At 55.1% G+C, this 27,332-nt stretch overlaps 1 protein-coding gene across 1 annotated transcript in view; it reads right to left on the reverse strand.

Annotated features, from left to right (window-relative positions):
- Positions 1–2,560: 2,560 nt before the first annotated feature.
- The window catches only part of CPD (carboxypeptidase D), a 31,609-nt gene continuing 6,837 nt past the window's right edge, over positions 2,561–27,332 (reverse strand). Inside the window, exons 2-21 of the mRNA XM_019545782.1 lie at positions 23,303–23,550; positions 15,767–15,909; positions 14,872–15,041; positions 13,982–14,346; positions 13,474–13,665; positions 12,452–12,619; positions 11,223–11,332; positions 10,527–10,629; positions 9,490–9,632; positions 8,913–9,082; positions 8,113–8,424; positions 7,566–7,761; positions 6,944–7,088; positions 6,136–6,282; positions 5,323–5,418; positions 5,174–5,238; positions 4,899–5,030; positions 4,319–4,504; positions 3,842–3,941; positions 2,561–3,165 (exon numbers count right to left, since the gene is read on the reverse strand). Coding sequence (XP_019401327.1) covers positions 2,939–3,165; positions 3,842–3,941; positions 4,319–4,504; positions 4,899–5,030; positions 5,174–5,238; positions 5,323–5,418; positions 6,136–6,282; positions 6,944–7,088; positions 7,566–7,761; positions 8,113–8,424; positions 8,913–9,082; positions 9,490–9,632; positions 10,527–10,629; positions 11,223–11,332; positions 12,452–12,619; positions 13,474–13,665; positions 13,982–14,346; positions 14,872–15,041; positions 15,767–15,909; positions 23,303–23,550 — 3,418 coding nt within the window. The 3' untranslated portion in view covers positions 2,561–2,938. The remainder of the gene's footprint in view (positions 3,166–3,841; positions 3,942–4,318; positions 4,505–4,898; positions 5,031–5,173; positions 5,239–5,322; positions 5,419–6,135; positions 6,283–6,943; positions 7,089–7,565; positions 7,762–8,112; positions 8,425–8,912; positions 9,083–9,489; positions 9,633–10,526; positions 10,630–11,222; positions 11,333–12,451; positions 12,620–13,473; positions 13,666–13,981; positions 14,347–14,871; positions 15,042–15,766; positions 15,910–23,302; positions 23,551–27,332) is intronic.

A 27,332-nucleotide genomic window follows, 5' to 3' on the forward strand; every position in this document is an offset into this window, starting at 1 on the left:
CACACGGAGAGACCAGGCAGACATCAAAATAGTTTTATGTGCATTATTAGGCCTCAGCATACATGTAAAAAACACAACCCCAAAAAGGCCCCCGCCGCGGTCCAGAAAGCCGGACCGGCGCCCGCCCCGCCGAGAGGTCCCCGCTGGAAGGCACGGTGCGCGGCCCCGGCGGCGAGCAGAAAAGGCGAAGGAGGGTCGGGGGTGAGGAAGGCCGCGGAGAAGCGAGCGGCGGCCTCGAGCCCCTCGCCTCAGAAGCGCGACCACGCCCGGAGAAGGGAAGGGCTTGGCCGGGCGGCCAGCAGCGCGTCACCCAGCGAGGCTTATTGCTGGCGGGGTTCGGGGGGACCGCTGCGTAGCCATTGGGACGCTCCAGCCTCGAGCTTTGCCTCAAGGGTCCGAGCCGCTCTCGGGCAGGGCGCAGAGGTGCGGGCGACGGCCTGCTGCGCCCCGCGCACGCTAACAGCGCAGCCTGGGGGACCGAGGCCCGAGACCCAGCCTTGGCTCTGCGGGGAAGCCGGAGCCGGCCTGCGCTTCTAGCAAGCAGAAGATGCAATGAAAGGAGCTCTTTTAATCCTGCAGAGCCACAGGGCAGCAGGAAGAGAGCGGGAGCGCCCGGTTCCTTGCACACCCAGCTGCAAGAGGGAAGGGGCGTTCAAAGCATCGCCTGCTCTTTTCATCTGCTAAGCGTTCGTGTCACGCGGCAGGAAAAGGACGCAGGAGCCATGTTCCAGCATGGACAAGGCTGGACACGGTCCCTCTCCCTGGGGCCATAAATCCTCCCACTGGGGACCTGCCCTGCAGGATCAAGCAGGAGTCCTTGCGTGTTAAGAGGAAGATGCTGTCTTCCCCCAGAAGCAAGCAGATCTCAAGACTCTTACTGAGTCAGGCCCATTGCTAGGAGTTGTGCATCAGTCCCCAGCACCGGGGGCTCTGTTCTTCCCAGGGGAGGTTCTCTAGTGGAGCCATGTGAAATGGAGGCATCATGCTGCCAAGACCCAGGGCCAGGAGAAAAGCTGGGATACCGGCAGTGTGGTACAGCTCCCGCAGAACACCCAATGGGCAGCCCCACTGCTCTCCCCTCTGCTCCAAAACCAACGGCAAGTTCCCTGCACGCAGGCTGCCTGTGCTCCCGCTCTGTCCTATGTACCCACCGGAAGCTGCTGCTCTCTACACCACGCTCATTAGCATGTGGATGCACTGTGGGCCCAGGCTGAAAGGAGCGGGCATTGGTTTACCACCCCTGCTCTCACCCTTTGGCAGAAGTCAGGTTCTCAGCACCAGCCGGCAGCTCTTCACGTGGCAGGGCCCTGCAGGGGCACATGCACAAGGGCAGCAAAGCAGCAGGGACAGCTAGGGCAGTGAGGCAGCATGACAGAGGCTGAAGGACCTAGCCTCCACCTTAGAAGCCACTCCCTGGCTCTTGCAATGTTTGTGCTCCTTTTCTTCCCTCTTGGCAGCCGCATCTCGTGTCATGCAAGACCCCGACCCAGGGACTGCAAGCATGACAGAAATGAGCAGCATCAGCCTCCCCGGAAAGCAGGGACGCTCAAAGGAGGTGCAAAGGCCTCAGACACCAAGCACTGGGGAGGGCGCCAGTTGGTCTAGGTACACAGTCTAACCCATGGCAAGGAACAGACTCAGCCCCACCGAGAAGCAGCAGCTTTGCTTGCAGAGAGCAGCTCCTGTTGAAACCATATGTGAAGTGCCATCAAGAACAAAGCTGGTGTGCCCCACACAAGTCACAATCCCATGTTTGGCCCCCCTTCAACCCCCCGTCCCTCCACAGCACAGCAAGGGGTAGTTAGGAAAACCTCCTTGTGTGCTGCCCCTCACACCGGCCGTATGCTTAGAAACATCAGGGCTCGGGGTAGAAGCAGAGATGCCTGTTCTGGGTGTTCTGCATTGAACAGGCACAGGAAAGAGGCCTACACACGGCAGGTGCTGGAGCCTGAGGTTGAGGTCATGCCAAGATCTCTACTGCAGCAGGACACGAGTTCTGTCTACCAGGGGGTGGCCAGGCCAGGGGTATGCTTTGCCGTGGCCGACTGGAATAAAGCCGACCAGGATTCACAGCAACCTGCCCTGCCCACCTGCTTGGAGAGGGTCTCCGAGTTACTTCTGCAGCAGGTGACTAGCACATTGCTAACAAGGCTGTGGAGGCCAGTGGAAAGCAACAGGCTAGCTGCATGATGGGACTCAAATCAAAGACGGAGGAGTGGGGGGAGGAGAGGTGGGATTGACTAGAGCGTGCCAGAGCTGCACAGCTACCTCACTGCAGCTCCAGCATTAGCTTCCACTACATCTTCTTCCCCCCTTCACACAGAGCTCACATCCGGACCCCAGATTATCACCCTCGGTTTCCATCACATGGGTGATCTCATAGTAGTTTGCAGGTGGGCTCTCTCCTACCCACCCATGGCGTTCCATGCCCAAGGGAAAGGGTGAAGCAGCCAAAGCCAAATCCAGGCCCCAGCCACACATCCCTCACCAGCAGTTCCGCTGAGATCCAAGTCTGCACCAGGCTTCCCAAGATACAGTACACAGAGTGAAAAACCAAGACAAGTAGAAAAACAGCTTTGAAGCTTTGCAACTACAGAACCCACCAGGCACCAGCGCATCTCCCAACGAGGCAAGGGAGCTGTTCAGAAGTCCTGATGCCACCACACACATTGTTAAATTACTTTTCAAGTGCTTTTGTTACGTGGAACGCCAAACCTGAACGTAAAACCCACCAGTGCCACAGCCAGGACACGGTCTGGCGCCCACTGACGTGCGCATGAGTAGGAAGGGAACAGAGGCACACAGGAGGTTGCAAACGGCCCCACAAGTCTCTGGAGATTACACATTCTGCCAGCTAACAGCTCAGGTCTTTGAATGACAAGAGTTGCCCCCACTGCCAGGTCTGTCCATAGCGAGTCTCCTTCCCTCTTGGCTGGTATCAGTGTTTGCTGGAGTACAGTGTTTCCTCTTCAGTGTCCGTTTCATCCTGGAATTCATGGCTCAGGAGGGATTTCTTTGAGCCAGTAGACATCATGCGAATCTCATCCTCGTAGTCATCATGGTGCTGCCGTAGGCGGTGGAAGCCATCCTTGTGCCTGTTGGACTTGATGGAACAGACGCACCATATGATGCAGGCAGTGAGGACCAGAGCCGACATGGTAGCACCTGCCAAAAAACAGAAGACACCCACGTCAGCACCATGCGGACACACATCCCTCCCCGCTGGAGGCTTCCAGGCCACTCCAATCACATACGGTGCAAGCTGTTGCCCAAGAGTGGAGAACTGTAGCTGCTTTCCTCACCCAGCTGTACCCAAGGTCCTCCCTGAGCAAAGATCCAGCTATGCAGTAGCTGTAGATTCAGGATTTGTGTATCTAAGAACCAGTTTACCAGGCATCTCTCAAGACAAGGGGCAGGAACCTTGACCTGTACAGGAGGCAGCGCCGACACCCCTGACCCCTTAACAACCACTCGGTGCATGCAGCATTGAAGGAGACCTGGCATGGGGAATGCCAGCCTAACTCAGAAGCTGCTCTTCCCACCCACGTGTCTCATCACCTTCCACCTTATTCGTTGGTTCAAGGAAAGGCCTGACAATTCCTGCAGAAGTCTTCAGGGTCACCTGCTTCTTGGCTGCAGATGCAGTATTAGCAAATCAAACTGTTGTGCAATAAGCCAGCAGGAATACATCACGTGTACTTAGAATAAAGGACAGGAGCATGGCCCAAGGCCTTAGAATGCCTTTGGGGTGAGGGGAGAAGAGTGTTTCTGGTAGGAGAACTGGGCCTTACCTCCCAAATATGCTCAGACCCAAAGTCCAGAAAAGAACATCTCGCTTTACCTGCTACAGTTACAACGAGCTCCCTCGGGAGGCCAAATATTCTGTTATCCATGTCAAACACAATGAACACGGAGCTGGGTACATCATGGCGCACCAACACCTAGAAAGACACAGGCCACAGCAGTGTGAGAGCTCTTGTGCTTCTGTCTGTGTCCAAGCAGGAGTTAAACAACTCGCTGGTGACCAGAACAAAACCACGTGGATACCAACAGTGGGGACATGGAGGGAAACCACACCACAGAAATAAACCCTGAAGGTGTGGTGGGAAGTGATCTTCCACCCATCACACGAGGTGGGAAGCCTAACCAGATCTAGGCTTGGATGAAAACCACAACTGTTCAGCGGGTAATGAGCTGAGATGCACCTGAGGAGCCAAAGATTTGGTGTAGACAGCCCCAGGCTCCTGGAAGCCAGTCTGCTCACGAGTGCTTCACACAACAGGGGAGAAGAGCTTCTTCGACCCAGGCAAGTGCTTACCTGTACGTGCTGCTGTTGGTACCCTTCCGCAATAGCATTGATGTTATGGGAACCTGGGGCCAGCAGCACATGGAAATAGCCACCTTCCTTCGTGTAGAGCTTCACACCTTCGTTGAACACAATGATTGCTTTGGACACCGGCTTCCCGCTCTTGTCACGGACAAAGCCGTGAACTCCCTTGTGAACCTGAAATCAAGCACTCCAAGCATTTATTGTCCCGACACAACGAGAGGACAAAAATCCTCATGTCAGCACATCAGGCCTTGGAAGAAACCGCCCCCCTGCTCCTGGCACATCTAATAAGTCACAGTGCACAAATCGAGGAGGAACAGCCTCTACTCAAAGGCAAACCACAGCTTCAGATCAGGTCACAATCCTGTTGGTACACTGGACTTACTTCCTACATCAACTCTTACTCTGCAATCTGCCCGGGGCAGTAGGTACTTCTGCAGCAAAGGAAACACACGGGCAGGAACGGGTGCCGGGGTCATATCACCCCAGACAAATATCTTTCCAGCCTCCAAATAAATATGCCCACACACATCTGCAATGGGAGTTCTCCTTATACTACCCCTCTCACCTCAACAAGCATGCTAAGAAGAGATTTCTTGTTCTCTGCCCACAAGGATGGAAGCTGTCCGGCACTGGGGAAGTAGCAGCAGCTGGTATAAACTGTGATCTCAGGGCAGTGGCCAAACGTCACGCTGAAATCCTAAAAAGCCAGAGGAGAGGGGTGTCACACACAGCGGGGTATGTACAGGAAAGTTTCTCACAGACAAGGAGGTAACCATTTGCTCCTTTTAACAGGAGCTTTAAGCAGCCTCTGCATGGCTTTGGAGTCTCACTATGCAATACCTTCATGCTGCCCAGGTGACTGTGCCATTCTGCCCCACGAATCACACCCCCGGGAATGTTCTCATCTGCAAAGACAGGCACGAATGAGATGCAACTGCAAGGAGCAGACTGGTGCAAAAAAGCTCTGCCCAGGCCTCACATGCACATACCTGACTTATTTGGGCAGCCCGGCTGACCCAGATGCATTGAGGGATGGTTGCTGGCATACAGAGATGCCAGATGCTGCAGAGTTTCTTTGTTCTCCACTGAGGGGAGAGAGGCAGAAGGTTAGGAGGAGTGTGGTTAGTTAACTCTGTCTTGAGAAATTCAGAACAGCTTCTTGCTGTATCCCCACAACTCCAGCTGGAGACACAAACAGCTTCAGTTCCCAGATAAAGGCAACAGGGCCGAAAGCACTGGATTGCCATCAAGTCTTCCCATTTACTGGAAAACTCTCATCCTCGTATGGAGGGGCTGCCAATGACAACTTGCTAACTCAGTCTCCTACGAAAGCACCTACCTAAACTTTGCCCCTGCTGAAGCTTGCAAAGAAACCATTTGCTTCATTTTTCCTTTAAAAAGACCCACAAAAAAGAGTGCTCACATATCAGAGAGAAGTTGATGTGGCCCCTTATGACAGAATCTGATTCTTCATGCAAATGTACTGGGGTAAACATGGGGAAGACAAAAGAACTGACACTAGGGGACAATGGTGACAAGAACGAGCCAGTTCATTAAAGGGTGACCACCTCATTCACCAGGAGATAAGAGTGTTCACACAGGCATTCAGTGCAGGGGAGCTAGTGTGCTGTGAGCTCACTCATGATAGACCCACACCACCACATAAGCAGGTCATAATTGCAAGCCAGACTGTTTCCTATTTGTCCTTTCGCCCCCATTTCAGCAGGGAAGTCCACAGAAACCCAACACCTGGCTATGCCAATGCACAGTCAGCCTCCAGGTATGCATGGGGCAAGTCCTACCGGTCTGCACAGGCTTGTCATACGGGTAGGTGACAAGCAGAGATCCACCATCCAGGGCGACAGAGAGGCTGAAATCTTGCTTCAGGATCAAGTTCTCTATAATGGCTCTGGTCTCGGGCTCTCGCACCAAGTCCCCAGAAGAGTTGCCTAAAACAAGCAAGGAGAATCAGGAATTGGTAGACCAGCAGGGGCTAGGACCAAAGCCGGCTGCAAGTCTTGGCAATGTGCATTAGGCCACAGCGTGTGGGTGCAGAAGTTGCCTGAGGCACATTGGTATCAACCAAGCAGGTCCCTGTTTCCAAGGCACTCTGTGCCACGGTGGAGGGGAGCTGCTCTTGCAGGACGGAACTGACACTGCCACATGATCCCAGACAACAGACAGCCAGACTTGGCCAGGGAACAGAAGTCCTGGCAGGGACACGTGTCATGGTCCAGGGCAGGGCTGTGGGTGGTTAAGCAGTAGAGAAGACTGAGAGGCAAACTAAGGAAGAGGCTGCAGTCAAGATAGGAAAGGGGACAAGCAGGAAGGAAGGGAAGAGGTGCAGAGGCCCCTCCCTTGGAGGTGGGTAACACAGGCAATGGGCATGTCCCATATTACCAAACCTGCTTGGATCTTCCTCCTTCCCTGGGGAGCTTGAGTAACAGCCTGAAGCCCCGCTCTGAGACCATCACCACACCCCACCTGCTCAGCATCACCGAGCCTGGGGCATGCCCAGCCTCGCAACAGGAGGACTTAAGCCAAAGCTAGAGAGGGCCTGGCAGGGGACACAGCCCCCATCCCCAGCTCTCAGGGGGGGTAAGCGTTCACCAGCTTTACTTGTGAAGTCCGTGTCCAGGTCCTTGCCATGGATGTTGGTCTGTCCCACCTTCGAGGTGCAGCCCCTCTCCTGAGCAACCTCGCGTCCGTCCGGATTCAGGGAAGGCACAATCACGATCCGTGTCCTGTCAATCAGCTGGGCACAGGAGGAGACCCCACATTTACACAGGGTGCAGGCCAACACTCCTATCTCACCTGGGAGTTACTACCCAGCCCAGCTCTTGAAGGCCAGGAGTTGCGGTGGCTGACAGAGTTCCCTGTACACCTGCTCTGACTGGGCTCTGGGAACTGCCATTTATTTGAGGGCAGGGTTAACTCTGGTCTGTATCTTTGCCCACGCCAACAAGACAGATGCTACAAGCTGCTGCCAGTACTCAGCTCCCTCTCAGAATGCATTCAGAGTCCTGGACTGTACACGAGTCTTCCCCACACGTCTACGGACCAGGCACAAACAGCTGTGCCCTCTTCTCAGACCCTGTACACTTGCCCCAGCTGATGCCCTGTTATGTGGCCTATGACCCTGCATTCAGAGGGTGGATCGCCTCCCACGGGCACCCCTATACAGGCCACAGCCTGGCAGGTGCTGGAGGGATCACCCACACGTGCTCCTTACCTTGGTGATGGCCGCGTTCTTTTTGTAGTTCATGCACAAGAACTCTGCCAGGGCCAAGAGCAGCTCCGTGCCCACTGGTGCATTCCCGTGGATCCCGGCGACGAAGCGGATCTTAGGCTCCTCGGGCTCTGACTGGTTGGGTTTGTTGGAGATTTCGAGGCACCAGATGTGACGGAACTCGACGCTCTGCCCCAAGCTGCCAAGAGATGGGCAAGCACAGTCCACTGTGACACACAAAACTCATCCCATCTGCTTGCCTACAGCACGCTCCCTCCTACCTACTGACAGGCTAGCCGTGTTGGAGCAGCCCCCTCTCCAGACTGAGAGTAGCCCTCTCACAGCTGCCTTGCTCTGATCATTTAGGCCTCTAGCTAAAAGCTCCAGGGGAGGTCACTTTAGCTCCAAGGGAGGTCACTTTAGCCAGGCCCAGGCTGGGGGGTGCAGAGGGGAGGGCCTCACTTCCCAAGCCCACTGCTCAGCTAGAACGCTGCACACACAGTTGGCTCTTGGAAACCTGTTTCTTTGCGAGGTACCACCCAGCACTGACCTAGTGAGATTTGTGATCTGCGGGTAGTTCAAGTTGAGGCCTCTGAGGAATTCCGACAGGTCTTTGTACGGATGGTATCGATAAGGATGAGCATCGCCCGAAGAGGCCAGCACAAGGTGCTCTAGGCCGTGCTCAGCAGAGAGATCCTTGATCAGGGTCTCAAACTCCTTTGTTGTGGGATCCCTGGTGTCTGGAGGATTTATGACCAGGGTCTTCCCTTCCTCCGCTTTGGCATCCGTTCGCGACAGAATGAAGTTGACCTGCACCGCACCTTTGCTGCCAACAGTCACTGTCTTTGTAAGTGGGTTGTACCTGCCGAGGCGAGAGGAGACAGGATCAGACGTCTGTTTAACTGCTGCATCCTCCCCAGATGCAAGCCCATCATCTCCAGTGCCAAACCAGGGGAGAAGCCCAGTAGAAGCAAGCAGGCTCAAAGACCTGTGCGACTGTGTGTGGGACAGCACACAGGAAGAGGGCTGGGAAGGACAGTGAGCACCACAGTGTTTCACCGGCAGGTGGCAGCAGCATTACATGACTGCTGTACCCATCGAGCCGCTCAGCCTGGCAAGTGGGGACATCAGATGGCTTTCACCCCCCAGAGAGGGCTGGATCTTGGCAGACTCAGGAGAGCCAATGAAGCTGCCCAGGAGGTGAGCTGCCTCCCAGTGAATGAATGCTCCAGCCCTGAGTTATGGGCCTTTTCCCCCGCTGCAGAGAAAGCTCTCCAGTGCATTTTAGGAGGAAAGCATCTGAAGTACAAGCTGTTAGCGCCCATGGTTTTCAAACTGCCCCTTGCTCACCCTCGGGCTGATGCTGTGATCTTGTAAGTGCCCTGGACCAAGAGGCGCCAGTAGTCTCCATCCTTGCAGGTGGTGATTGGGTGGTCGATGTCAGCAACGCTAATGGTAGCATTGAAGATGCCCCTGCCATCCGTGGCATCCAGCACAAATCCGCTAACGCCTTGGTGGACCTAGGGAGAGAAAAGGGCTCTGTCCAGTAACACATCTCTTTCAGCTGAGACTGCTCAGTATTGTGCTACCCAAGTCACGTGGAGACACAGCGATGCCCGAGCGCAGCCTCTCGTAAGTGCAAAAGGCCTGTAAGTAGCAACTCAAACACCTAAGCACAGACCATGCTCAGCTTCCATAAGGATTTCTGCCCAGGTTTTCCCCCCAAAGCCATCATCCTCTCAGGTGATTTCTCTAGGTGCTGTTGCAACAGCCACCCACCCAGCCCAGCAGCTGTGCAGACTCCAAGCTGCAGAGGAGCCCAGGGTAAGCTGCACAAAGAGGAATAGGCTCACTCAGATTCCTTAGCAGGCCCCACGTGACATTCAACAGAGCTACGGGTGTGTTTTGGGTGGCTGCAGCCTCTCACCTGCTTCATGAACTGAAGCAGAGACCTGCGGTTCTCCTCCCAGTACTTTGGCAGCTCCTCAGCGTTTGGGTACTTCACGCAGCCAAGCTCGATGGTCACTTCAAAACAGTTTGTGTGCAAGTAATTCCAGTCCTGCATCCCACCTAGGTCAAGAACACGAGAAGGATCATTAGAAACCAAAGCTCCCCCCTCAAGGCAGCAAAATACCCAAGAGCAGTTCATCTGCTGCCAGGAGGTGACACTCTAACTTGTGGTCTTGTAGCAACTCTTAGGCAGGGCAAGACCCCGGCTCCAGGGAGCTAGTAAGAAAGTGATTCCCAAACATTTTCATGTTCAGACCTCAAGAAGAATCCCGTATTTTCTGGCATGCAACATGCTCTAGAACAAGAAAGGCGCTTTCTTTCTGAAAGGCAGAATGAGGAAAGAGATTTTTCCCTGAAGAGACTGACAAGTAGCAGTAAGTGACCAAGTAGCAGCGCTGTTATGCTCATGGTGCCATACCCTGTGTTATTTCCACCCCCCACCTTAAAATAAAGAAAATGCTAGCAACATATTTCCTCGCTTGTGCTGCAGACACCAATTTCCAGCAGCTGATTTTTGGAAAAAAAGGATGCATGTCAGATGAGAAAAAATACAGTACTCTACCAGGTTGTCCAAGCCCAGGTCCCTAGGGGCCAAAAGCAAACACTGAAGGGCAATGAGGAGGCACATCTTGACTGCACCCCACCAGGAACAACTTCCTCTGAGCACATTGCAGCTTTAGAGGTTTACCAGAGCAGCCAGGTCTGTGCAGCTTGGACTGAGCAGTGAAGAGATCTACACAGCTCAGGACAGAGCGATTTCCCTGCCCTGGGCACAGGTGTGAATAAGGTTCTGAAACATCAAGATCCAGCACCTCCCAAGCTGCAGACAAATTCCTTTCCCACGTGTCATTTTACATCGGCCCTCTGGGCCAACAAGTCCAGTCCCCTGCAAACACAGGCAATCATGCAGCACAGTCCTGATCATACCCGGATCACGCTCCATCTCAGCCTCACCTGGAACGTTATACCAGTTCGCCCCGTTAGTGATGCCATGCGGGAAATACTCGCTGGGGTACATGTTCTTGCAAGGGCTCCCCTGATACATCTGAGCATTTTCCTGAAAGCAAGACAAAAATGGGACCCCTCCATGAGCCCTGGCTCCTGCAGCGTACACACACACATGGGTACTTTGTGTCCAGGCCAGTATGTGACATTTTCAATTAAAGCCCTGGATTTGGTTACACACTCATGCCGACTGATGTGTAGGAGCACACGCACAGCCACACTCATACAGCACAGAGCCCTGAGTTGATGCCACTTTGTGCAGGCCGTCAGGAGACAGAGCAGTGTGTCTGGTGGTAAACCAGCTCTGTCCTGCTGTTTGCTTTTCTGGCCCCATTCGCACTAAGCCCTGCAATCCTTTCAGCCCACGTGTGTAGATGAACCGGTTTTATGGCTTCCAGGTACGTGGACAGAATTCTGCTCCGACAGCACCTGTATAACCAGGGCTGTGCTGGACACCGGCCCATGCAATGGCAGCTCCTGCCAGACAGGTTCTGCCGTAACCCGAGGAGGGACCTGAGCACTCAGGCCTGACGTGACCACAAACACTACCTACACCCACATTTTATCACCTGTGCCAGAGGTCTGTGCCAAGCAATCAGTCGGGAGCTGCCTGAGCTTTGCAGGCCGAGTTAACTACAACTTTACCCTGGAATAGGACAGCGCAAGCTGCTGGAACACTGCGTCATCGGGCGACTTGCTGTATATGGCAATTCCTTGTTCGTCATCGTCGAAGGGGTAATTCACCACCAAGGAACCTGCAGGGGAAGCAAGGCTGTGCTCTCATTCTCAGTGCCTTTAATCTCGGGGAGCTTTGTCCAAAAACTGTCAAGGAACAAGTCAGTGCATCTGCAAGGGCTTGGCACTAAGCACAGAACTAATGCAGGGAGGAGGAGGGGAATAACCACGTGGTAACAGTTACTGACCCACCCAAGTGGAAAATCCCTAGCCTCAGGGACTCGCTGGGAGACCCACGTTTACCCAGATATTCAAGGAAACTGCATGTGGACACCAGTGGCTCTTTCACAGAGAGAAGGCAGCAAAACAAAGTCCACGGATTTTACAAGCCAAGAGTGGAATTTGATTCTGTTTCGCCCTTAGGCAACTTACATCCCTTCTGCCTGTAGAGTTTTTATAGGTAAAAATCATGCCTCTGGTTTAGTTGAGAGTGTCTGACTCAGAAGAGCTGCTTTAAAAGTAACAGAGACTCTTGATACCAGTGGCTGGGGGGAGGAAAATCGCCCTACCCCAAGGAAGACAGACAACCAGCACGTCCAGACAAGCTGCCAGCACACCAAAAATTCAACGTGCCAGCCCTTGAGCAATTCGCTGCGTGTTCCTACAGCTACAACTCCAGCAGACGAGCTGTGCAGGGAATATGCTTAGTGCAACGACTATTCATTTAGATCACTCTGAAAAGGTAACTCATTCAATTATAGGGAATTCAATAGTGTGACGCTATAATGCTAGAAGTACAATGAAATATCCAGACCACCACAGTGCCTGAAAGCGCACACGGGCCTGAAAGATGAAAAATACCAAGCTACTCCAAAAAGTAACAGATTGCACGAAGGCTTTGTGGCCATCACTGTATCATCTGGCTGCCTCATCTTTCAACAAGTGATAAGTTTGTCACTTCACCAGATGGAGGAGAGGCAAGCAACTTTTTTCCAGTGGTCCCTCCTTAAAACGTTTTAGACAAAAGCCTGGCAAACACGACAAGGAAACCAATTCCAGAAGTGAGGCCAGATGCACAGGGGTGTCTGCCAACACAGTCCTTCCCCAATTCATGGACCAGAGGCATCACTGGCCCTTCACAACAGGGCCTGCTGGGAGGAGAAGGGCTTACAAGCCCTAGCCTGGGGCAATTTGCTCACCTCCATGCAGGTTGGCTGACAGCACAAATGGGTAAGCCTTTAGCCAGCTCATGACGGCAAGAGTCTCTGGCTGCAGAGGGTCTGCCACCTGGACAAACTGGTCTGGGAAGTTTCGGTTCAGGTCGTAGTTGTTGCTGTTGTTTCTGCCCCCAGTGCCTCCTACATCTCCTGGGTATCAAAGACAACGTGTTCAGTCTGCATCCTCTCCCCATGGCTCCCAACCACACAAACCCCTAGCCACGTGGAGAAAGGAGCTGGCTTCCTGCAGCACTTGCTCCCCACCCCGAGAGGGAAGCCATTCTGTGCTCCCAGGTCTTTGCGGGGCATGCTCAGAGGTTCAGGCAAGGCCTGTTTCTCTGCTCACACTAGAGCCCTCCTGAGCTGAGTCACTACAGCATCACGAATAGCCGCAGAGCAGCTCCACCGGGAAGCAACTCAGGCAGGTTGAGGTCACGCAGCCACAAGCCACAGAGACTGCGTCACCCGACTGCTATTATGCCTGGCCTCTGACAGTGGAAACAGCAGCTCCCGGGCAGAGAATGGGCTTGGCTCTGCCCAGCTGCAAGCCCTGAACTTGAAGGCTCCCCACAAAGGGCTGCTTTGCCCACTCCAGTGTCATGATATGAGTCTGTGTTATCCCTGGACACATATTTGTCAGCTCTTGGGCTGCCAGGAGCATAGCACTGCCACGCTCCCTGCCTGAGCTGTCTGTGGAACGCCTATTTTATTTTATTGTTTTTTATTTGCTTGCCTTGGGAAAGTTACAAGAACTCGGGGGACTGTAGTAGGGGTAGTTTTCAGGGCAGCTGAACAAAGGAGTGCAGCAAGAGCCAAGAGTCTGCCCACACTGGCACAACTGACTGCTTATTGCACAGAGTGCCCAGCCACAGCCAGCTGCCTACCACACACTGTGCTTCTCAGGCACAAAGGCCAGCGCTACTCAAGTCAGCCACCTAGCTCTTCCGGTGAGCCCGCTTTCAAGCCCAGAAACCCAACAGGCACCTGAGGGCAAGTGGCCCTACCTTCTTGGGACTTCTCATACCCATCAGGGTTCATGGAGGGCATGATATGGATGCGTGTGTGGAGGACCAGGTCCGTGACCTCAGGGTCGGTGCCGAAGTTCTTGCAGAGGTATTCAATCAGGTTCAGGAGCAGCTCGCGTCCAACCACTTCATTCCCATGCATGTTCCCGATATATTTGAATTCTGGCTCACCTGCACAAAACATGGCTGTCTAGTCACCCCCCAGCATCCAGACAGCCACTGGTTCCTGATCTGAGAAACACTGGTAAAGCCCACTCCAATCCCAACCCCTCTCGCACCTAGGGTTGCAGATAGGACTTGCACCAGCCACAGCAATTTGCAAGCCAGCTGATAGGGTCCCAGCTGGTTCGCTGGGCTAGTGCTACCGAGGCAGTCCCTCTGCCAACCTGGCTATTCTGCCCCTGCAGCCAAGTGACCAGACACAGAGACTGCCAGCGTGCACCCAGCTCCAGAGGTGCCTGGCACCCCACTGCAGACAACAGCTTACCTGCTTCGTGGATGCCTGGGTTGTCTGATATCTCCATGACATACAGTTCCCTGAACTCCACCGACTTGCCCACTGAGTAGAGGCGAGTGATGTTGGGGTACTCGTTGGCATACCGCCGCAGGAAGATCTCCATGTCAGGGAAGTGATGGTGGCGGAAATCCACAGGCTGCACTGGCTGGTGCGGAGAGGTTGGGGTCTCTGCCTGTGCTGGGCTAGTTGTATTGGTGACCACAGCTGGGGCCAAGGTGGCTGCTGGCTGGGTTGTGTCAGGACCAGGTGACACGACAGTAGGCTGCAGGGAAAAGTCCACCTCCGTACCAGCCCCTTCTTTCACTTCAATGTTCTCTATCGTCATTGGCACGTAGCTGAGGAGAGAAGAGAACCTGCCTTCAGTAGGAAATTCCCCCACAGCCAGGTGCAGATGCTGTAGTCCATGGCCAGTTCCCCCAGACCTGCCTCCTGCCACCACCACCTGGGACTCTGAAAGCCAAAGGAGACCCACGCCAGGCAAGGAGTTTCCAGGGCATGTCCCGCCACTACCAGCCTGCATAAGCATCTCTTCCAGGCCTTGGGCTCCTCATAGCAGCTCTGTTCAGGGGTGGTACCTCAGTCCTTCCCAAGAGCTGCCTTGCCAAGATGCTAAGGGCAGCAGGTTGCATGCATGCTGCCAGAACTGATACAACATGGTACTGACAGGGCTGAAATGCTGCTGTGCTTCCTCCCACCCCACAGTTCTGCCACAAGAAGCCAGTGGGACAAGCAGCCAAACGTGGCACCATTGGGCCAAGCGGGCTCAGCACCCCAAAGATGGGAGTCAGCTCATGCTGCCACCCAGCCAGTTCAACCTGCTGGAAAAGAAGGCAGAGAACAGCTGCTGCCGGAAGCTTTACCCCGGGGCAGCTGCAGTGATGTTGTAGGTCCCAGGCACGAGCAGCCTGTGGTAGTCGCCATATCTGCCTGCTGTGATGTTATGAGCAATCCCAACGACAGCGATAGTTGCGTTATCCAGGCCGGCCCCCGTGGCCGAATCTCTGACAAATCCTTTTACTCCAATGTGAACCTGGGGAAACGGAAAGGAGGGACCTGGCTGAAGACAGATGCCTGGTGCTAACGGATCCTCCCCAGCCCCAAGGCTGACGAGCACCGAGTAGCCAACCGATGCCACAGTCCAGAGCAGGACGCGACCAGGCTACCCACACAGAGGGGAACTGCAGGATGAAAGGCAACAGAGGTCACCTCTGCAGAGCCCATTAGAAAAGGAGAGGACCACTTGCAAGCTCTCCATTCCTACCAGTGCCAAAGCCTCACTGAATAGGCTGCATTTTGCAGGGAAGCCACTGCACTGCACATGCACTGTGCTGGCTGCATGGCAGACAGCAGGGTAGGTGTGGGCAGCACTCTAGCCAGGGAGATCCAGCCACCTCCCCTTCCAGCCCAAATCGTCGTGAGAACAGCAGCAAGCTGGGCCCGAGCCTTCAGAGCCAGCTTCAAGCCCCCAGTGACACCGCAAGGGACAGACCTGGCTTGGACGATTCATTTATTTACCTCCTTAGGACAGCCCACCTCTCCCACGTGGCCACACAGCTGCAGGGAGCCACCTCAGCTAGCCAGCCCTACTGGTACCAGAGAGGGCAGAAATACAAAGCAGCTTCATGGCTGGCAACATCCCTGCTCATTCAGGGTCACCTCCCCAACACACTGAGCAAACTAGGTCATGTGTGCTCAGCACCACATTGGTCCTGGGCTCTTGGCAGCATGCCCCCTACCCCAAGGCCCCTGGCTTACCTGCTCAATGAAGGTGAGCAGAGACTCCCGGTTGTTCTCCCACTCCTGCTGCAACTCGGAGGCTGGCGGGTACTTGCAACAAGACAACTCCAGGGTGATCTCGAAGCAGTCGGCCCACACGTAGTTGTAATCCTGCATCCCACCTGTGGAGAGCGAGCAGAGACGTGCGCTGAGCAAGTCAGGGAACCTGGCAAGAGCACTTTCCCTTCCTGCCTGCAAGCCAGAGGCCTCCACGGGGCAGGGGCAAGGGGCAGCGGGTGGCACTGGTGTGTCCTTTGCCAAAGGGAACCAATGGCATTGGTAGGTAACCAGGGGCCTTGCTGGTCAAGCCATGACCTCCTCTCAGCTACAGCTGCTTTAGACCAATGTCACCGCCCTCCCTCTAGCAATTAGCAGCACAACCCCTGGAGATCAATACAGAGTGAATTTTGCCACAAAGATGTTAGCCAGGCTCAGAAAGGCAGGGATGCTGCAACCATCAGATCCCCATGCAAATGGATATGGGCTTAAATCTCACCGCTACAAAGCCCTTTGTTATGGGACTCACTGGTTTTCAAGCCACCCTTGTTATGTGCAAAGCTCCCCTCTAAGTGGAGTTACTCTATACAATGCCTGCTTTATCCCTGCCGAAGCAAAAGGCTGCAGACTTTTCAAGGTGCAGGCTGGAATCACGCTCGAGGCTGGTGCATCAGCTGCTCTCAGAAATACTTTGGGAAGCTCAGGCCCCAGAGACAAGGAGAGCAATGGTGCCTACAGTAGAGAGGCACAGGAACAGGGGAGGCAGGGACACTGCCTGGGGACAGACACGTACCTGCCCGGTTTCTAGAGGGACAAGAGAAGAGGGAAGCAAGCTGGGCACACCAGAGCCCGCTCAAGCACTTGAAAGAGCAGGGACCAGCCCCTCTGCAGCTCAGCACCCCAGACACTCGTTTCCCACCCCAAAGCAATGCCTTGGGAAATCAGCCTGCACCTTTAGTTCCAGTTTGTGGCAGGGTTTAGGACCAGGCTATTAGATCAGCATGAACTCTGAGCATCACAGAGTGCAGGGCCATCTGAACACACTGAGGCTGCCTGAGCACGGCTTGGCTCAGCCACCATTTCACCTGCCTTTCCAGGGGTGCTGCTGAACCTGTCAGAGCCCGAGAGATTATCCAGCTTCAGTAAGTGCCTCACTCAGTCTCTTCTGCAGAAGGGCTGTTATGGATGATTTGTCTGCCCCTCTCTAGCAAATCAACTCAGCCCCCCGAGAAGGCCAACACACTGCAGTCAGACCACTGCTGCCCCTCAGACATCAGCACTCAAGGCCTTTGGGGCTCACACCACATCAGTGCAGCCCAGCCCAGCCCAGCCCAGGAGCCATGTTACAGCTCAGAGGACTCCCGAGAGCTTTCAGAAGCACTTGCTACAGAACAGCCAGGTTCACGTTCACAACAAAAGCCACCCTGTGCCACACCACCCAGCTGCACAGCTCTAGCAACCTAGTGCTTTCCAAACAGTAGGCATCGCAGACAGAAGGTGCCAGCCGAAGTCATCCTTAGCACCCCAGAGTAGGTGCAGGGATCTCGATCTTACAGCTATATGAAGCACAAGCAGCGACGTGCCCTGAAGATGTTTAAGGAGCCCATCAGCTTCCAGGTGGCCCAAAACTTAAAAGCCAGGTCTTGCAAGAAAAGACCAGCATAGAGGTACTCCCACCAGTCTCCATTTAAGCAGGTGAAAAGCTGATGTACCAAACTGATGCTCTGTGACGGCACCAAGGGCAACCCTAAAGGCACGGCGTGGCACACAACAGCACACAGGCACCCGCATGGCCCGGCCGGGCTGGACATAGAGCAAACAGGCTGGAGAATTTATGAGCCCTCATTCCACGACTCTGAGGGCAGGGGGTGGTTTTTGAGAGTTAACCTGGCAGCTGGTCTACAAGAGCATTAACTATTTGCCTTTCCGTGGTCTCTGAAATAGCCTGCTCTCCCCAGCAAGCAGTATGTGGAGCGAAACAACCGGCCAGGCAATGACCAGCTGCTCAGAGCATGCAGTTCATAGGTTTTAAAACATCAGGCAATAAACCAGAGCCACTGGGCAGCAGGGGCAGCACTTCATCTATCGTTCAGGCACATTTAGGACAGACTCAGCCTGAGCTGAGCAGCTGGCTAAATGGCAGATCATCATAGTTCCTGTAAAGCAGCCTCTTGCCAAGAGCTTTCCAAGGCAGGCAGGAGAGTTTTAACACACACGTGCAGCCCTCTCCCAGGCGTCTAGCAAAGCAGACAGGTTACGTCCATGGTCCGTGGCTTGCTGCACCTCTCTGGACACAATGCCCACCCCCAGAAATGATGAACAAGAGAGCCAGGCTTGCTGAGAGCAGGCACCAGATCACTGCAGCTCCCCCGGTGCTTACAGAAGGCCTCTGTGCCTATGTGGCATCAGATGACACCAACATCAGGAGCACGGAAAGCAAACCAAGAACTGAGAAGCCTGGAACAAAGGGCTTTTATCGGCTGGAACTGGTTTAATCTGTTTTGAAACAACACTCAGCTTTGAGGGCACCAGCGGGGGAGACAGGGGCAGGACCCGGCTCAAACAACCTCAGCCGCCAGTTAAGTGCCATCCCGATGCCACAGAGAAGGAAGGCGAAGCTAGATGAAGGTCACAGCCACGCCAGGGCCTGGCTTGAACAGGGCAGGCGAGCCCAGGCTCTTGGTCCAGCCACAAAGTCAAGGCTAAGCTGAGTGCACTGCGCCAGCTATTCGGTGGACGAGCTGGGATTGGAGGCGGTCTGGAGCTCCTGCGGCACATCCACTCTGTGCACCCTGGAGCCCAGCGGGCTCTGGAGAACCAGGAGGGGTAGGTGGCCTCTGCAGTTCACTCGCCAGCACAGCCTTGCCCTCAGGAGGCCTCAACAGTGCACTGCAGCCAGAGACCTCCAGCAGCAAGGCACGAGTCCACACCTGCACTGTCCCCAACTTGCCGCACCAATACACCGCTATTCACCCGCCAGCAATGACAGCCACACCTTGGCCTGGCTTAGCATCACATTTGTGCTTTACTGTCTACAAACGGACTCTCTGCTCCAGAAGAAACACCCACGAAACCTGCCTTAGGGTGCACTAAGGTGGCAGGGGAACATATCCCATGGTTCCAACCCTGGCTAGGAATCACTCGTCTCAAATGTTTCCAGTGGTTGCAGAGAGGCCAGAAGGCACCCCGCCTGCCCTGCATGGCACAGAACAAGCAGTGGACATGATTAAATGGATGGTATGGAGAGAGGACAGATTGCTCACATCCCTGTCGCAAGCTCCAGGCAGCAGCAGCAGCCTGGCAGAAAAATGCCTGGGCCCATGAGCCAGCGATCACTGAACCATGGAGGGAGGGAGAGTCACCACCTCTCGTCCCATCATACACAGAGGCTCCCATTGTGGGCATCCATCCAACAACTTTTCTCCAGAGTCTTGCACAAAGAAGGGAGTTGTAACCCTTCTCACCACCACTGCTATGGCAGCTAATCCCACGTGCCCCAGGCAGATCCTAGCCCAGCTCCACCAAGTCCACTGCTCATGGAGGCCCCGCTCCCCTTTGCCCCACCGTGCTGACAAAGACCAGCCGAGGAAGCAACACCCCGCGGGCCAGCCGTTTCAGGGTGGATACCATTGTCTGGAGCCTAGCTGCATTCAGCCTGACGCAGGATGTGGCTCGTCCTTGCATTTCAGCCGTGGCTCTCAGATAGCCCAGTCAGGATGTTATCTAGCAAGCACGTGCTTTCCACTCTGAACCAAGCCTCTTCCTGCCTCCCCGCAGCCACCCTCAGAAACGCTCCCGAGTCTGGTTCCAGGAAAGATCCAGACACACGGACCATAGGACTTTACCAGGAAGAGGAGGAAGGGGGTTATCACTTTAAGAGGGAGCACGGACAGAAAGACCAGCCCCCAGACTGTCTGCAGAGTGAAACACCCATAAATCTCACTCCACTGACCTGGCCCCCGAAGCAGCCACTTACAAGCCCCGGCTATTCCATGAGAACAGGACGTGCGCGGGTCTTGGAGAGAAGAATTTCCAAAGCGCTTCTGCACCTTGCCTTTTTAAACCCCGGACGTGTCAAGGGTGAAGTCCTCCCAGACTGCCCCAACCCACCACCCATGCAGCAGGCTAACCACTCCACGACCCTGACTCTGTGCTGAGGTCAAGTAACGCAGACCTTGCGCGCAGGGGGCTGAAGAGAAGGCAGGAAGAGCCCCTGTGCGTGTGACAGCAGCAGCCCAGGTCAGAGCTGAGTTTATTGAAGGAGCCGCAACACGGAAGTGAAGCTCAGCAGCAGCTCGAAGGCCTGACCTTCATGACACCCGCAGCGTTGTCTGTGGCACTGAGTCTGGCAGAATTATTTGCATCCCCCAAAGTAAGAGCTAATGGGATCTGGCAACAGCACAAGACCAAACCGGTGCCTCCAAGACAAAGAATCCCATGGCAGCTTGGTTTCTGGCACGTCTGATTCCACCACCAGATACAATGCAGCAGGAACGAACCTGCATACCTGTTGAGACATTATGTTCTCATTCGTTTTATTTTTTCTGGCTTGTAATCTCTTAGGTCCTGACCTCTTTCCTGGCACACACTGATCCATTATGCACATGCAGCCCTGAACCTTTTTTGCAACCTTGTGCTAGAGGCAATGCAACCCTTGTCGAGAGCAGGACCCAGCCCTCTTAGAAAGCCGAGCCGGGGGCCGTGCCGAGGGCCATCAGCATCCAGACGCCTGGCTCCACAGCACTTTGACATCCCAAACCACAGGTGAGGGGCTGCCGTGCCAGGACAGAACCTAGGGGTTTCTGGCAGCAGGACAAGCCAGAGGACCTGCAACATGCATGCGTGCGTTTGGTGACTTCACCGGCTGCACACGCACCTGGCTTCCCTCCCTCTGCTGCCCTCCATTCCCCATCGCCTGCAGTCAAAACTGATGCATGGGGACTCTCCAACTCCACATCGCAGCTAGTCCCTGCTACAAGCCTTAGTTTCCCTTCCCCGCCCCTCAGCTTCCTTGGATTACATCTCAAATGCCAGCTCCTCACGGTGGGGCCGACTTGCTGGCTGCAAAAGCTCCCAGCCTGCATGGGAATGATTTAACAGCCACACTGTAACTGCACGTGAAGTTGTGTTTATGAGGTAGAAACAGAACATTTGTGCCCTGCTACCCTCCGGCTGCCAACTCTCACCTGCCCTTGAGGCCAGGAGCTGCTGCCAATGCACCAGAGGAGTCAACAATCCAGCCACCTTGTGTGCACTGTAGCTTCTGTTTTACTAAATTTCACTGCCTGTAACTTTTCCCCGGGCACGAGATAATGCCCAAGTCAGTGTTCACGGCTCCCTGTAGCTGACGGTATGAGGGAAGCTGGAAGCCGCCTGTGTCTGGGGGCTGGACAGATGTTGGGCCCCAGCGACTGCACTAGCAGAGCAGACATTCCTTCACACCTCGTCACCTCCTCCATCAGAAATGACCTACAGAAGCCTCCGCCTCAGCTCACATCTGACAGCAGCAGCTGCTCAGAAGGCTCAAGCTGCTCCTGACAGCTATTGCACCAAGCTCCCAGAGATTACACCCCGAGGGATTTATTTTACCATGCCAGTGTCCGATACAGGAGGCATGTTAGAATCACCTACTCAGAGGAGGAAGCGGGGATGGAGGATTTCAGGCCCTGCCCTCCCTTGTGCCATGCTTATTGCAGCACTACGCCAACTGTCCCATTTGAAAGACAGAACATGTTACATTAGCAAAGAGCCGCCTGACTCGGACGTTTATCCTGGTGGTAGTCCTTTGTGAGGGGCAGCTCCACTCTTCCAGGATATCCTGGTTTACTCATAAGCAGTCATGAGGCTTTCCACAAATCTTTGCTCATACTGGACTGCCCGTGCCAGCAGAGCGAACCTTGAGCTGATAAATGCAGCTCCTCCCTGCATGGGCAGGCTTGCCAAGCTACAGTACAGAAGCAATTATGGAAACCACATCAGACCATGTGTTATTTGAACAGCAAAATCCTCAGCCGTGAATCAGTGAATGGGGCGCAACAAAGGTTCACCCCACCCTCCAGCGCATGGATGAGTGCTGGCAGTGCTCCAATTCCTCCCGAAGAAGGGCTAATGCCCATCGGTTGCTGTCTAAGCCCAGGCTTCAGAAACACAACACCCTCCAGGAATTACTGCTCCAAACCAACCTGAGCCTGCTGCCTGGTTGGAGCTCGCTCTGTAACCCCAGCATCACATGCTGAGACTCCAGACGGCAGCTGGGCTCCGCACGCACCATTTCCCCGTTTCAATTATGCAAATTCTGCTTAGTGGTCACCAGAAAGTGCTCTGTCTGCCAAGTCAACGAAGGTGAGTGTGATCCATCCAGATGCCTTCTCCCTCAGGATGCTGCCAGCCCCCAGGATTCGTGAGCCAGGCAAACACCCAGAGAGCTGGGCTTCACCGTGACACCACATCCCCCAAGCAGGGCAAGGGAAAGCCGTCCATTTATACTCAGCTACTGGTCTGGGCCCCTTCCCATCAAAAAGCGAAGCACTCACCCTTGTATCAAAGTGGATAGGAGGTCTGCTAGGGACTAAGCTCATTCTTACTATTTGCCGTGACCTGGCTATTTCCCCTGGAAGCCCTAAAAGGGGGCTCTGGTAAGTCAGCCCCAAAGCTCAAGGAAAAGTGGGAGAACTGAAGTTCTGAATACAAAAGTCAGAAGAATAAAGCAGAGCTGCTGGATGGCGCAGCACTGCAGTTCTATATTCCCCGGGGTTTCTCTGCAAACCCAGCCCTGCAGCCTTGCACTTGCAGGTAAAACCAAATTTTCCACTTTCCCTGGATGCGAGGTTTTGGATTTGGTGGTCTGATTGACTTGGCTGGAAAATAAATGAAAGAACACTTTGAGTGGCCCCAAGTATCTGAGCTCCCTGTGCAGAAAGCACCGTCCCCAACACTCCAGAGTGTGCTGAAGAGAAATGATTTTCCCCTGCACTCAAGCAGCTTGGATAGTTGCTTCCCAACATAAATCAGCAGGAAGCGGGTGCCTAGATTCACTGGGTTTGTCTAAAAGCTTCAGTAACCTTTGTAATCTTCCATGCAAGTGCAAAGCCTCATCTGTCCAAAGCAACCAGGGTCTCAGCTCCGTACTGTGGCACTCACAACGGGCCAAGGTCTCTGTATTCTCAGCCCCAAATGTTGGGGAACCACGTGATGGTAAACAGGGTCAGGCTAACACCCTCCCCGCTCTGGGCCCTTTTATTGCAACAAAATTCACACAACAGGTCTCAAAGTATAATTCACTGAGCACCTGCTCCCCTATTACACTGTGCTGCTTTGCTTCCCAAAAGCTACGCTAAAAATTAAAAACCCCTTCCTCTCCCATCCCCTTTCTGCAGCAGCCACGCTGCAGTGCCTGATGTTCACTGACAAGCACTGGGAGTGAAGATGGCACATGCTCTGCAGCAGGGCAAAGTGGGGTTTCTATGAAACGCTCCATTAGCACACAGCCCTGCTCAGGGTGGTGACACAACAGCTTACCTTCCACGTCGTACCAATGGGCACCGTTGGTGATGCCATCTTTGAAAGTCTCATCTTCCTCCCCCGGGCAGTTTGGGGTGCCAGTTTTCATAATGGGGTGGTGTGAAGCATAGGCTTTCGCCAGGTACTTGAATACTTCATCATCGGCCGATTTGCTGTAGATGCCGGAGGACTGATGAGTGGGAGAGTCATCATAGGGGTAGCTCGCCACCACAGAGCCTCCGTGCAGATTCCCGGAAAGCACAAACCTGCATTTGGGGAGAAAGCACATGTTGGTTAGAACCAGCGAGCGCACATCAGGCAGCGGGAACCGCCACCGCCCATCCACCAGCCAGACCAAGGGAGCCCCTTCCATCCCAAAGTGCTCCAGAGCAGTTTCAGCACCTCGGGGCTCACCGCCGGGGAGGAACAGGGGAGCTCTTGAAAAGCTGTTCATGCTGGGACAGGATGTAAATGCCCCTTTGTCCAAACACGATGGCAAGATGAGGCGTTCTGCTAGAATTTGCACGACATCAGGCACACACCCAACCCGTATCATAGGGCTGTCAGCAGCACACTCAGAGCCCAGACCCGGTCCGGTCCGGTCCGGACAGGCCGTCCTCACACCCCGCCAGCTTCAGGTAGTGCAAATGAGCAGGGGTGTCGCAGCCACTGGGAGTTCAGTGCAGGAATGCCTTATTAGTCCATCAAAAAGGATTAGTTTGCCTTTTGTGGTACAGCCTACTTCCTTTGAGGCTTGGGCTGCTGGGACTGCAGCTCATTGCTAGATAAAGTTCAAAGGAGGGATCCTCCAGAGCCCCGCGCAGATTGGCCATCTGGAGATCAAAGGAGAAGGCTTTCGCCTCTGCTGCCTAGGGACTGAAGCATCACCATGGCAGCACAGCTTAACGCAGCTGCCACTAGTCCATTGTGCGTCTGCTCCGAAAGGAGCATCCACGTGTCCCGAAAATGGAAGTTTTCAGAGCCAGGAGCCCTGCGGAGAGGCTCCGAGCGCCACCTGAGCATGAGAAGTCAGCAGAATTTTGCAGCAGGCTACAAAACCAGATCGGTTATTCACTGTCCAATTCAACATCCCGGGAGGTGGGACAAACGTGTTGCTTCACTCTACGATACAGGAAGGCAGAGCTGCATATTTTTGTATACGCTCAGCTTTGAACAGGGCTCAAGCCAAGACGTAGGGCAGGGCTGACCTGCGGAGAGGCGTTTAAGATGCACCCATTGTGCAGATGGACGGTTTCCTAGAACGCGGCTGCCTAGGACAGCAGCGGGTCGCCGTCGTTGTCCCCCCCCCCTCCGCCTTTTCTTTAGCCTGGTCACCGGCAGCCACAGATGCCTGAACACACCTGAGGCACTCAACACCTCTGTGCTCCTCCAACTCTCTTTGCAGATTTGGAGAGGAGGAGAACTCAGGTTTGCTTGCTTCAACTGGTATTTGTCACATACCAGCAGAGCTGGCCCGATCGCCTCCTTGCTCCATCTAGCACATTATAGGGAGGCTGGCCGAGCCGGGGAACAGCATTCCAACCCCGCAGGATTTCTGAAACAAACCGTTTTGTTTACTCACTCACTTTGTACCAGCGATTAAATTAGTACCGCAATTGTAATAGCATTAACTACCACTGCCGGGCCGAGGAAAGCACAAAGGGCTGCATTGTTCCCGTCCAGATCTGGCACCAAGCTGCTTTTTGATGAGGGTTTGTGCAAATGTCGTCTTTCTTAATGGATGGTTAAATGGCGTTTTGAACCCACAGGATTTCCCTCTGCAAGATAACGCCGCGGGCTCGGACCTAGAGAGTCCTGTCCCAGCCCGTCAGGGAAGCCGGCCCGATCGAGAGCCGCATCACGAACACAGCCAAGCGACTCTTTGGCAGTTAGAGCACGGGATCCTCCCTGGCACCAGCCGATGGCCACACGCAAAGCAGGTTACACCTCAAATTCTTCACGGGGCAATTCTGCTCTCGCCCATTTAGGTGCCCGCTGGCATTTAACTGCAGTTGCTTCCAACTGACAGCCTTTATCCAACCAAGCCCTGAAGAGTTCTTTGAAGACGGATGCACTTTGTTGCAGTCCCTTGGGTCAGCTCTGCTCAAGCTGCTCTCATTAATAAAGTCTAACGAACGCCAAAACTGCTGGCACGACTCCATGCACCCTGTCCCACAGGGACGTGCTGACTCTGTCAGTGCTGTTCAGGGGTAACCACTCCACAATCCTCTCCAGGTTTGTCCTCAGCAAGTTCAGTCTAGTTTTGGCTGGGGTGACATAGTTGGGGCTGGTCCTGCTTGGAGCAGGGGGGTGGACTAGAAGCGATCTCCCGAGGGCCCTTCCAGCCATGACTCTGATGACTCTCCTGCACCTGGAGCAGCCTGGCCCACCATTTCTCTGCCGCAGCAGATGTGACAAACAAGGGAAAATTTATCATGAAAACTCAAGCCTGGAAGGGACTGGGAAACGCTGCTTCTCACAACTAGCACCAGGGCTCCCCGGTCTGAAGAGCCAGGTGTGGCAAGACACACTCCTGCTCCGGGTCTAAAGGGCCACAGCTAATACTGGAGGGAGCTCCTGATCCTCGGCAGGGGTCACAGACGGAGCTGCGGCGAAGCCCGCAACAAAACACCAGTTTCGCCTTGAATGAAACTTGCGTCTGGCCGGCTACACCAAGCAAGTGGCATGCGACCCCCAAGTCACTGCAGCCCCACACAATCGCAGGCAATGCGGGTGGGAAGGGACCCCAGGAGGTCACATCCAGTCCAGCCACCGCTCCAAACAGGACCGGCCCCGACTACACCATCCCCAACTACCTGTGCCTGGTGCACGCGAGGTGCGCATGGTGTTGTACGCAACCGTGACACTGTCGCAGCTAAAGAGGGTGGAAGGGACCTCAGGAGGTCTCATCTAGTGCAACCCCTACTCCAAGCAGGACCAGCCCCAACTATGTCATTTTTTTGATGGGTCCTAAACACCTCCAAGGATGGAGACTGCACCACCGCTCTGTGCAACCTGTTCTAAGATCTCACCACCCTCCTAGCGCAAGGTTGTTCCTAATATCCAACTTCAACTTCCCCCGCTGCAACTGGAGCCCACGGCTCCATCCGTCACCTGCCCCCGCCAAGAACAGCCCGGCTCCCCCGCAGGCTGCTGCCAACTTCCCCCTCCGCTCGCTCCCGAGGCCGCTATCCACCCCCTCCATTCAGACGTCCTGGGGGAAGGCAGGTCGAACCCGCGGGGCACGACACGCGTCCTAGCCGCCAGCATCGCAGGCAGGCACACACTGCGCCTGTCCACGGCTGTGCGCAGCCCAAAAACCAAAGACACTCGAGATAAAAGGGGGCTGGAGTCAAGTAGCCGGGGCGCAGGGACGACACCAACCCCTTCCGCACGGCGCGGCCCGGGTTACGATGTCACGATGGGTGACACGGACGCCAGATGTCACAAATGACAAGCGACACGGACCACAGGTGTCACGGCCAACACGGAGGACAGACGCCGTGCCACAGACGATACAGACACGGACGACAGGCGTCAGGGACGTCACCGACGACACAGCCGCGAGGGAGGGGCGCCGGCGGCTCTTACTTGTTGCCGCGCATCCAGGCCATGAGGGCGCGCACCTCGGGCACGGGGCGCAGGTCGGGCGGGCCGGGCGCGAACTGGTCGGGGAAGCTGCGGTTGAGGTCGCGGCCCAAGGCGTTGGCGCGGCCGGGCCCGGCGCCCGCGTCGCCCTGGCCCTGGTCCTGGTCCTGGCCCTGGCAGGCGCCCTCGCGCGCGCGCTCGAAGCCGTCGGGGTTGAGGCTGGGCAGCAGGTGCAGGTCGGTGCGGTTGAGCAGGCGCTGGGCGCGGGGCTCGCCGGCGGCCCAGGCGCGCACCAGCTCGTGGGCCAGGCGCAGCAGCAGCGGGCGCGCCAGCGGCTCGTCGCCGTGCATGTTGCCCACCAGCTTGACCTGCGGGCGGCCCGGCAGCGGGCCCGGCTCCGGCTCCTGGCCCTGGCCGGCCGTGAGGCGCAGCACCCAGAGCGGCCGGCCCTCGGCCGACG

Source organism: Crocodylus porosus, unplaced genomic scaffold (genome assembly GCF_001723895.1).
Source record: "Crocodylus porosus isolate Cpor-Errol unplaced genomic scaffold, CroPor_comp1, whole genome shotgun sequence".
NCBI lineage: Eukaryota > Metazoa > Chordata > Crocodylia > Crocodylidae > Crocodylus > Crocodylus porosus.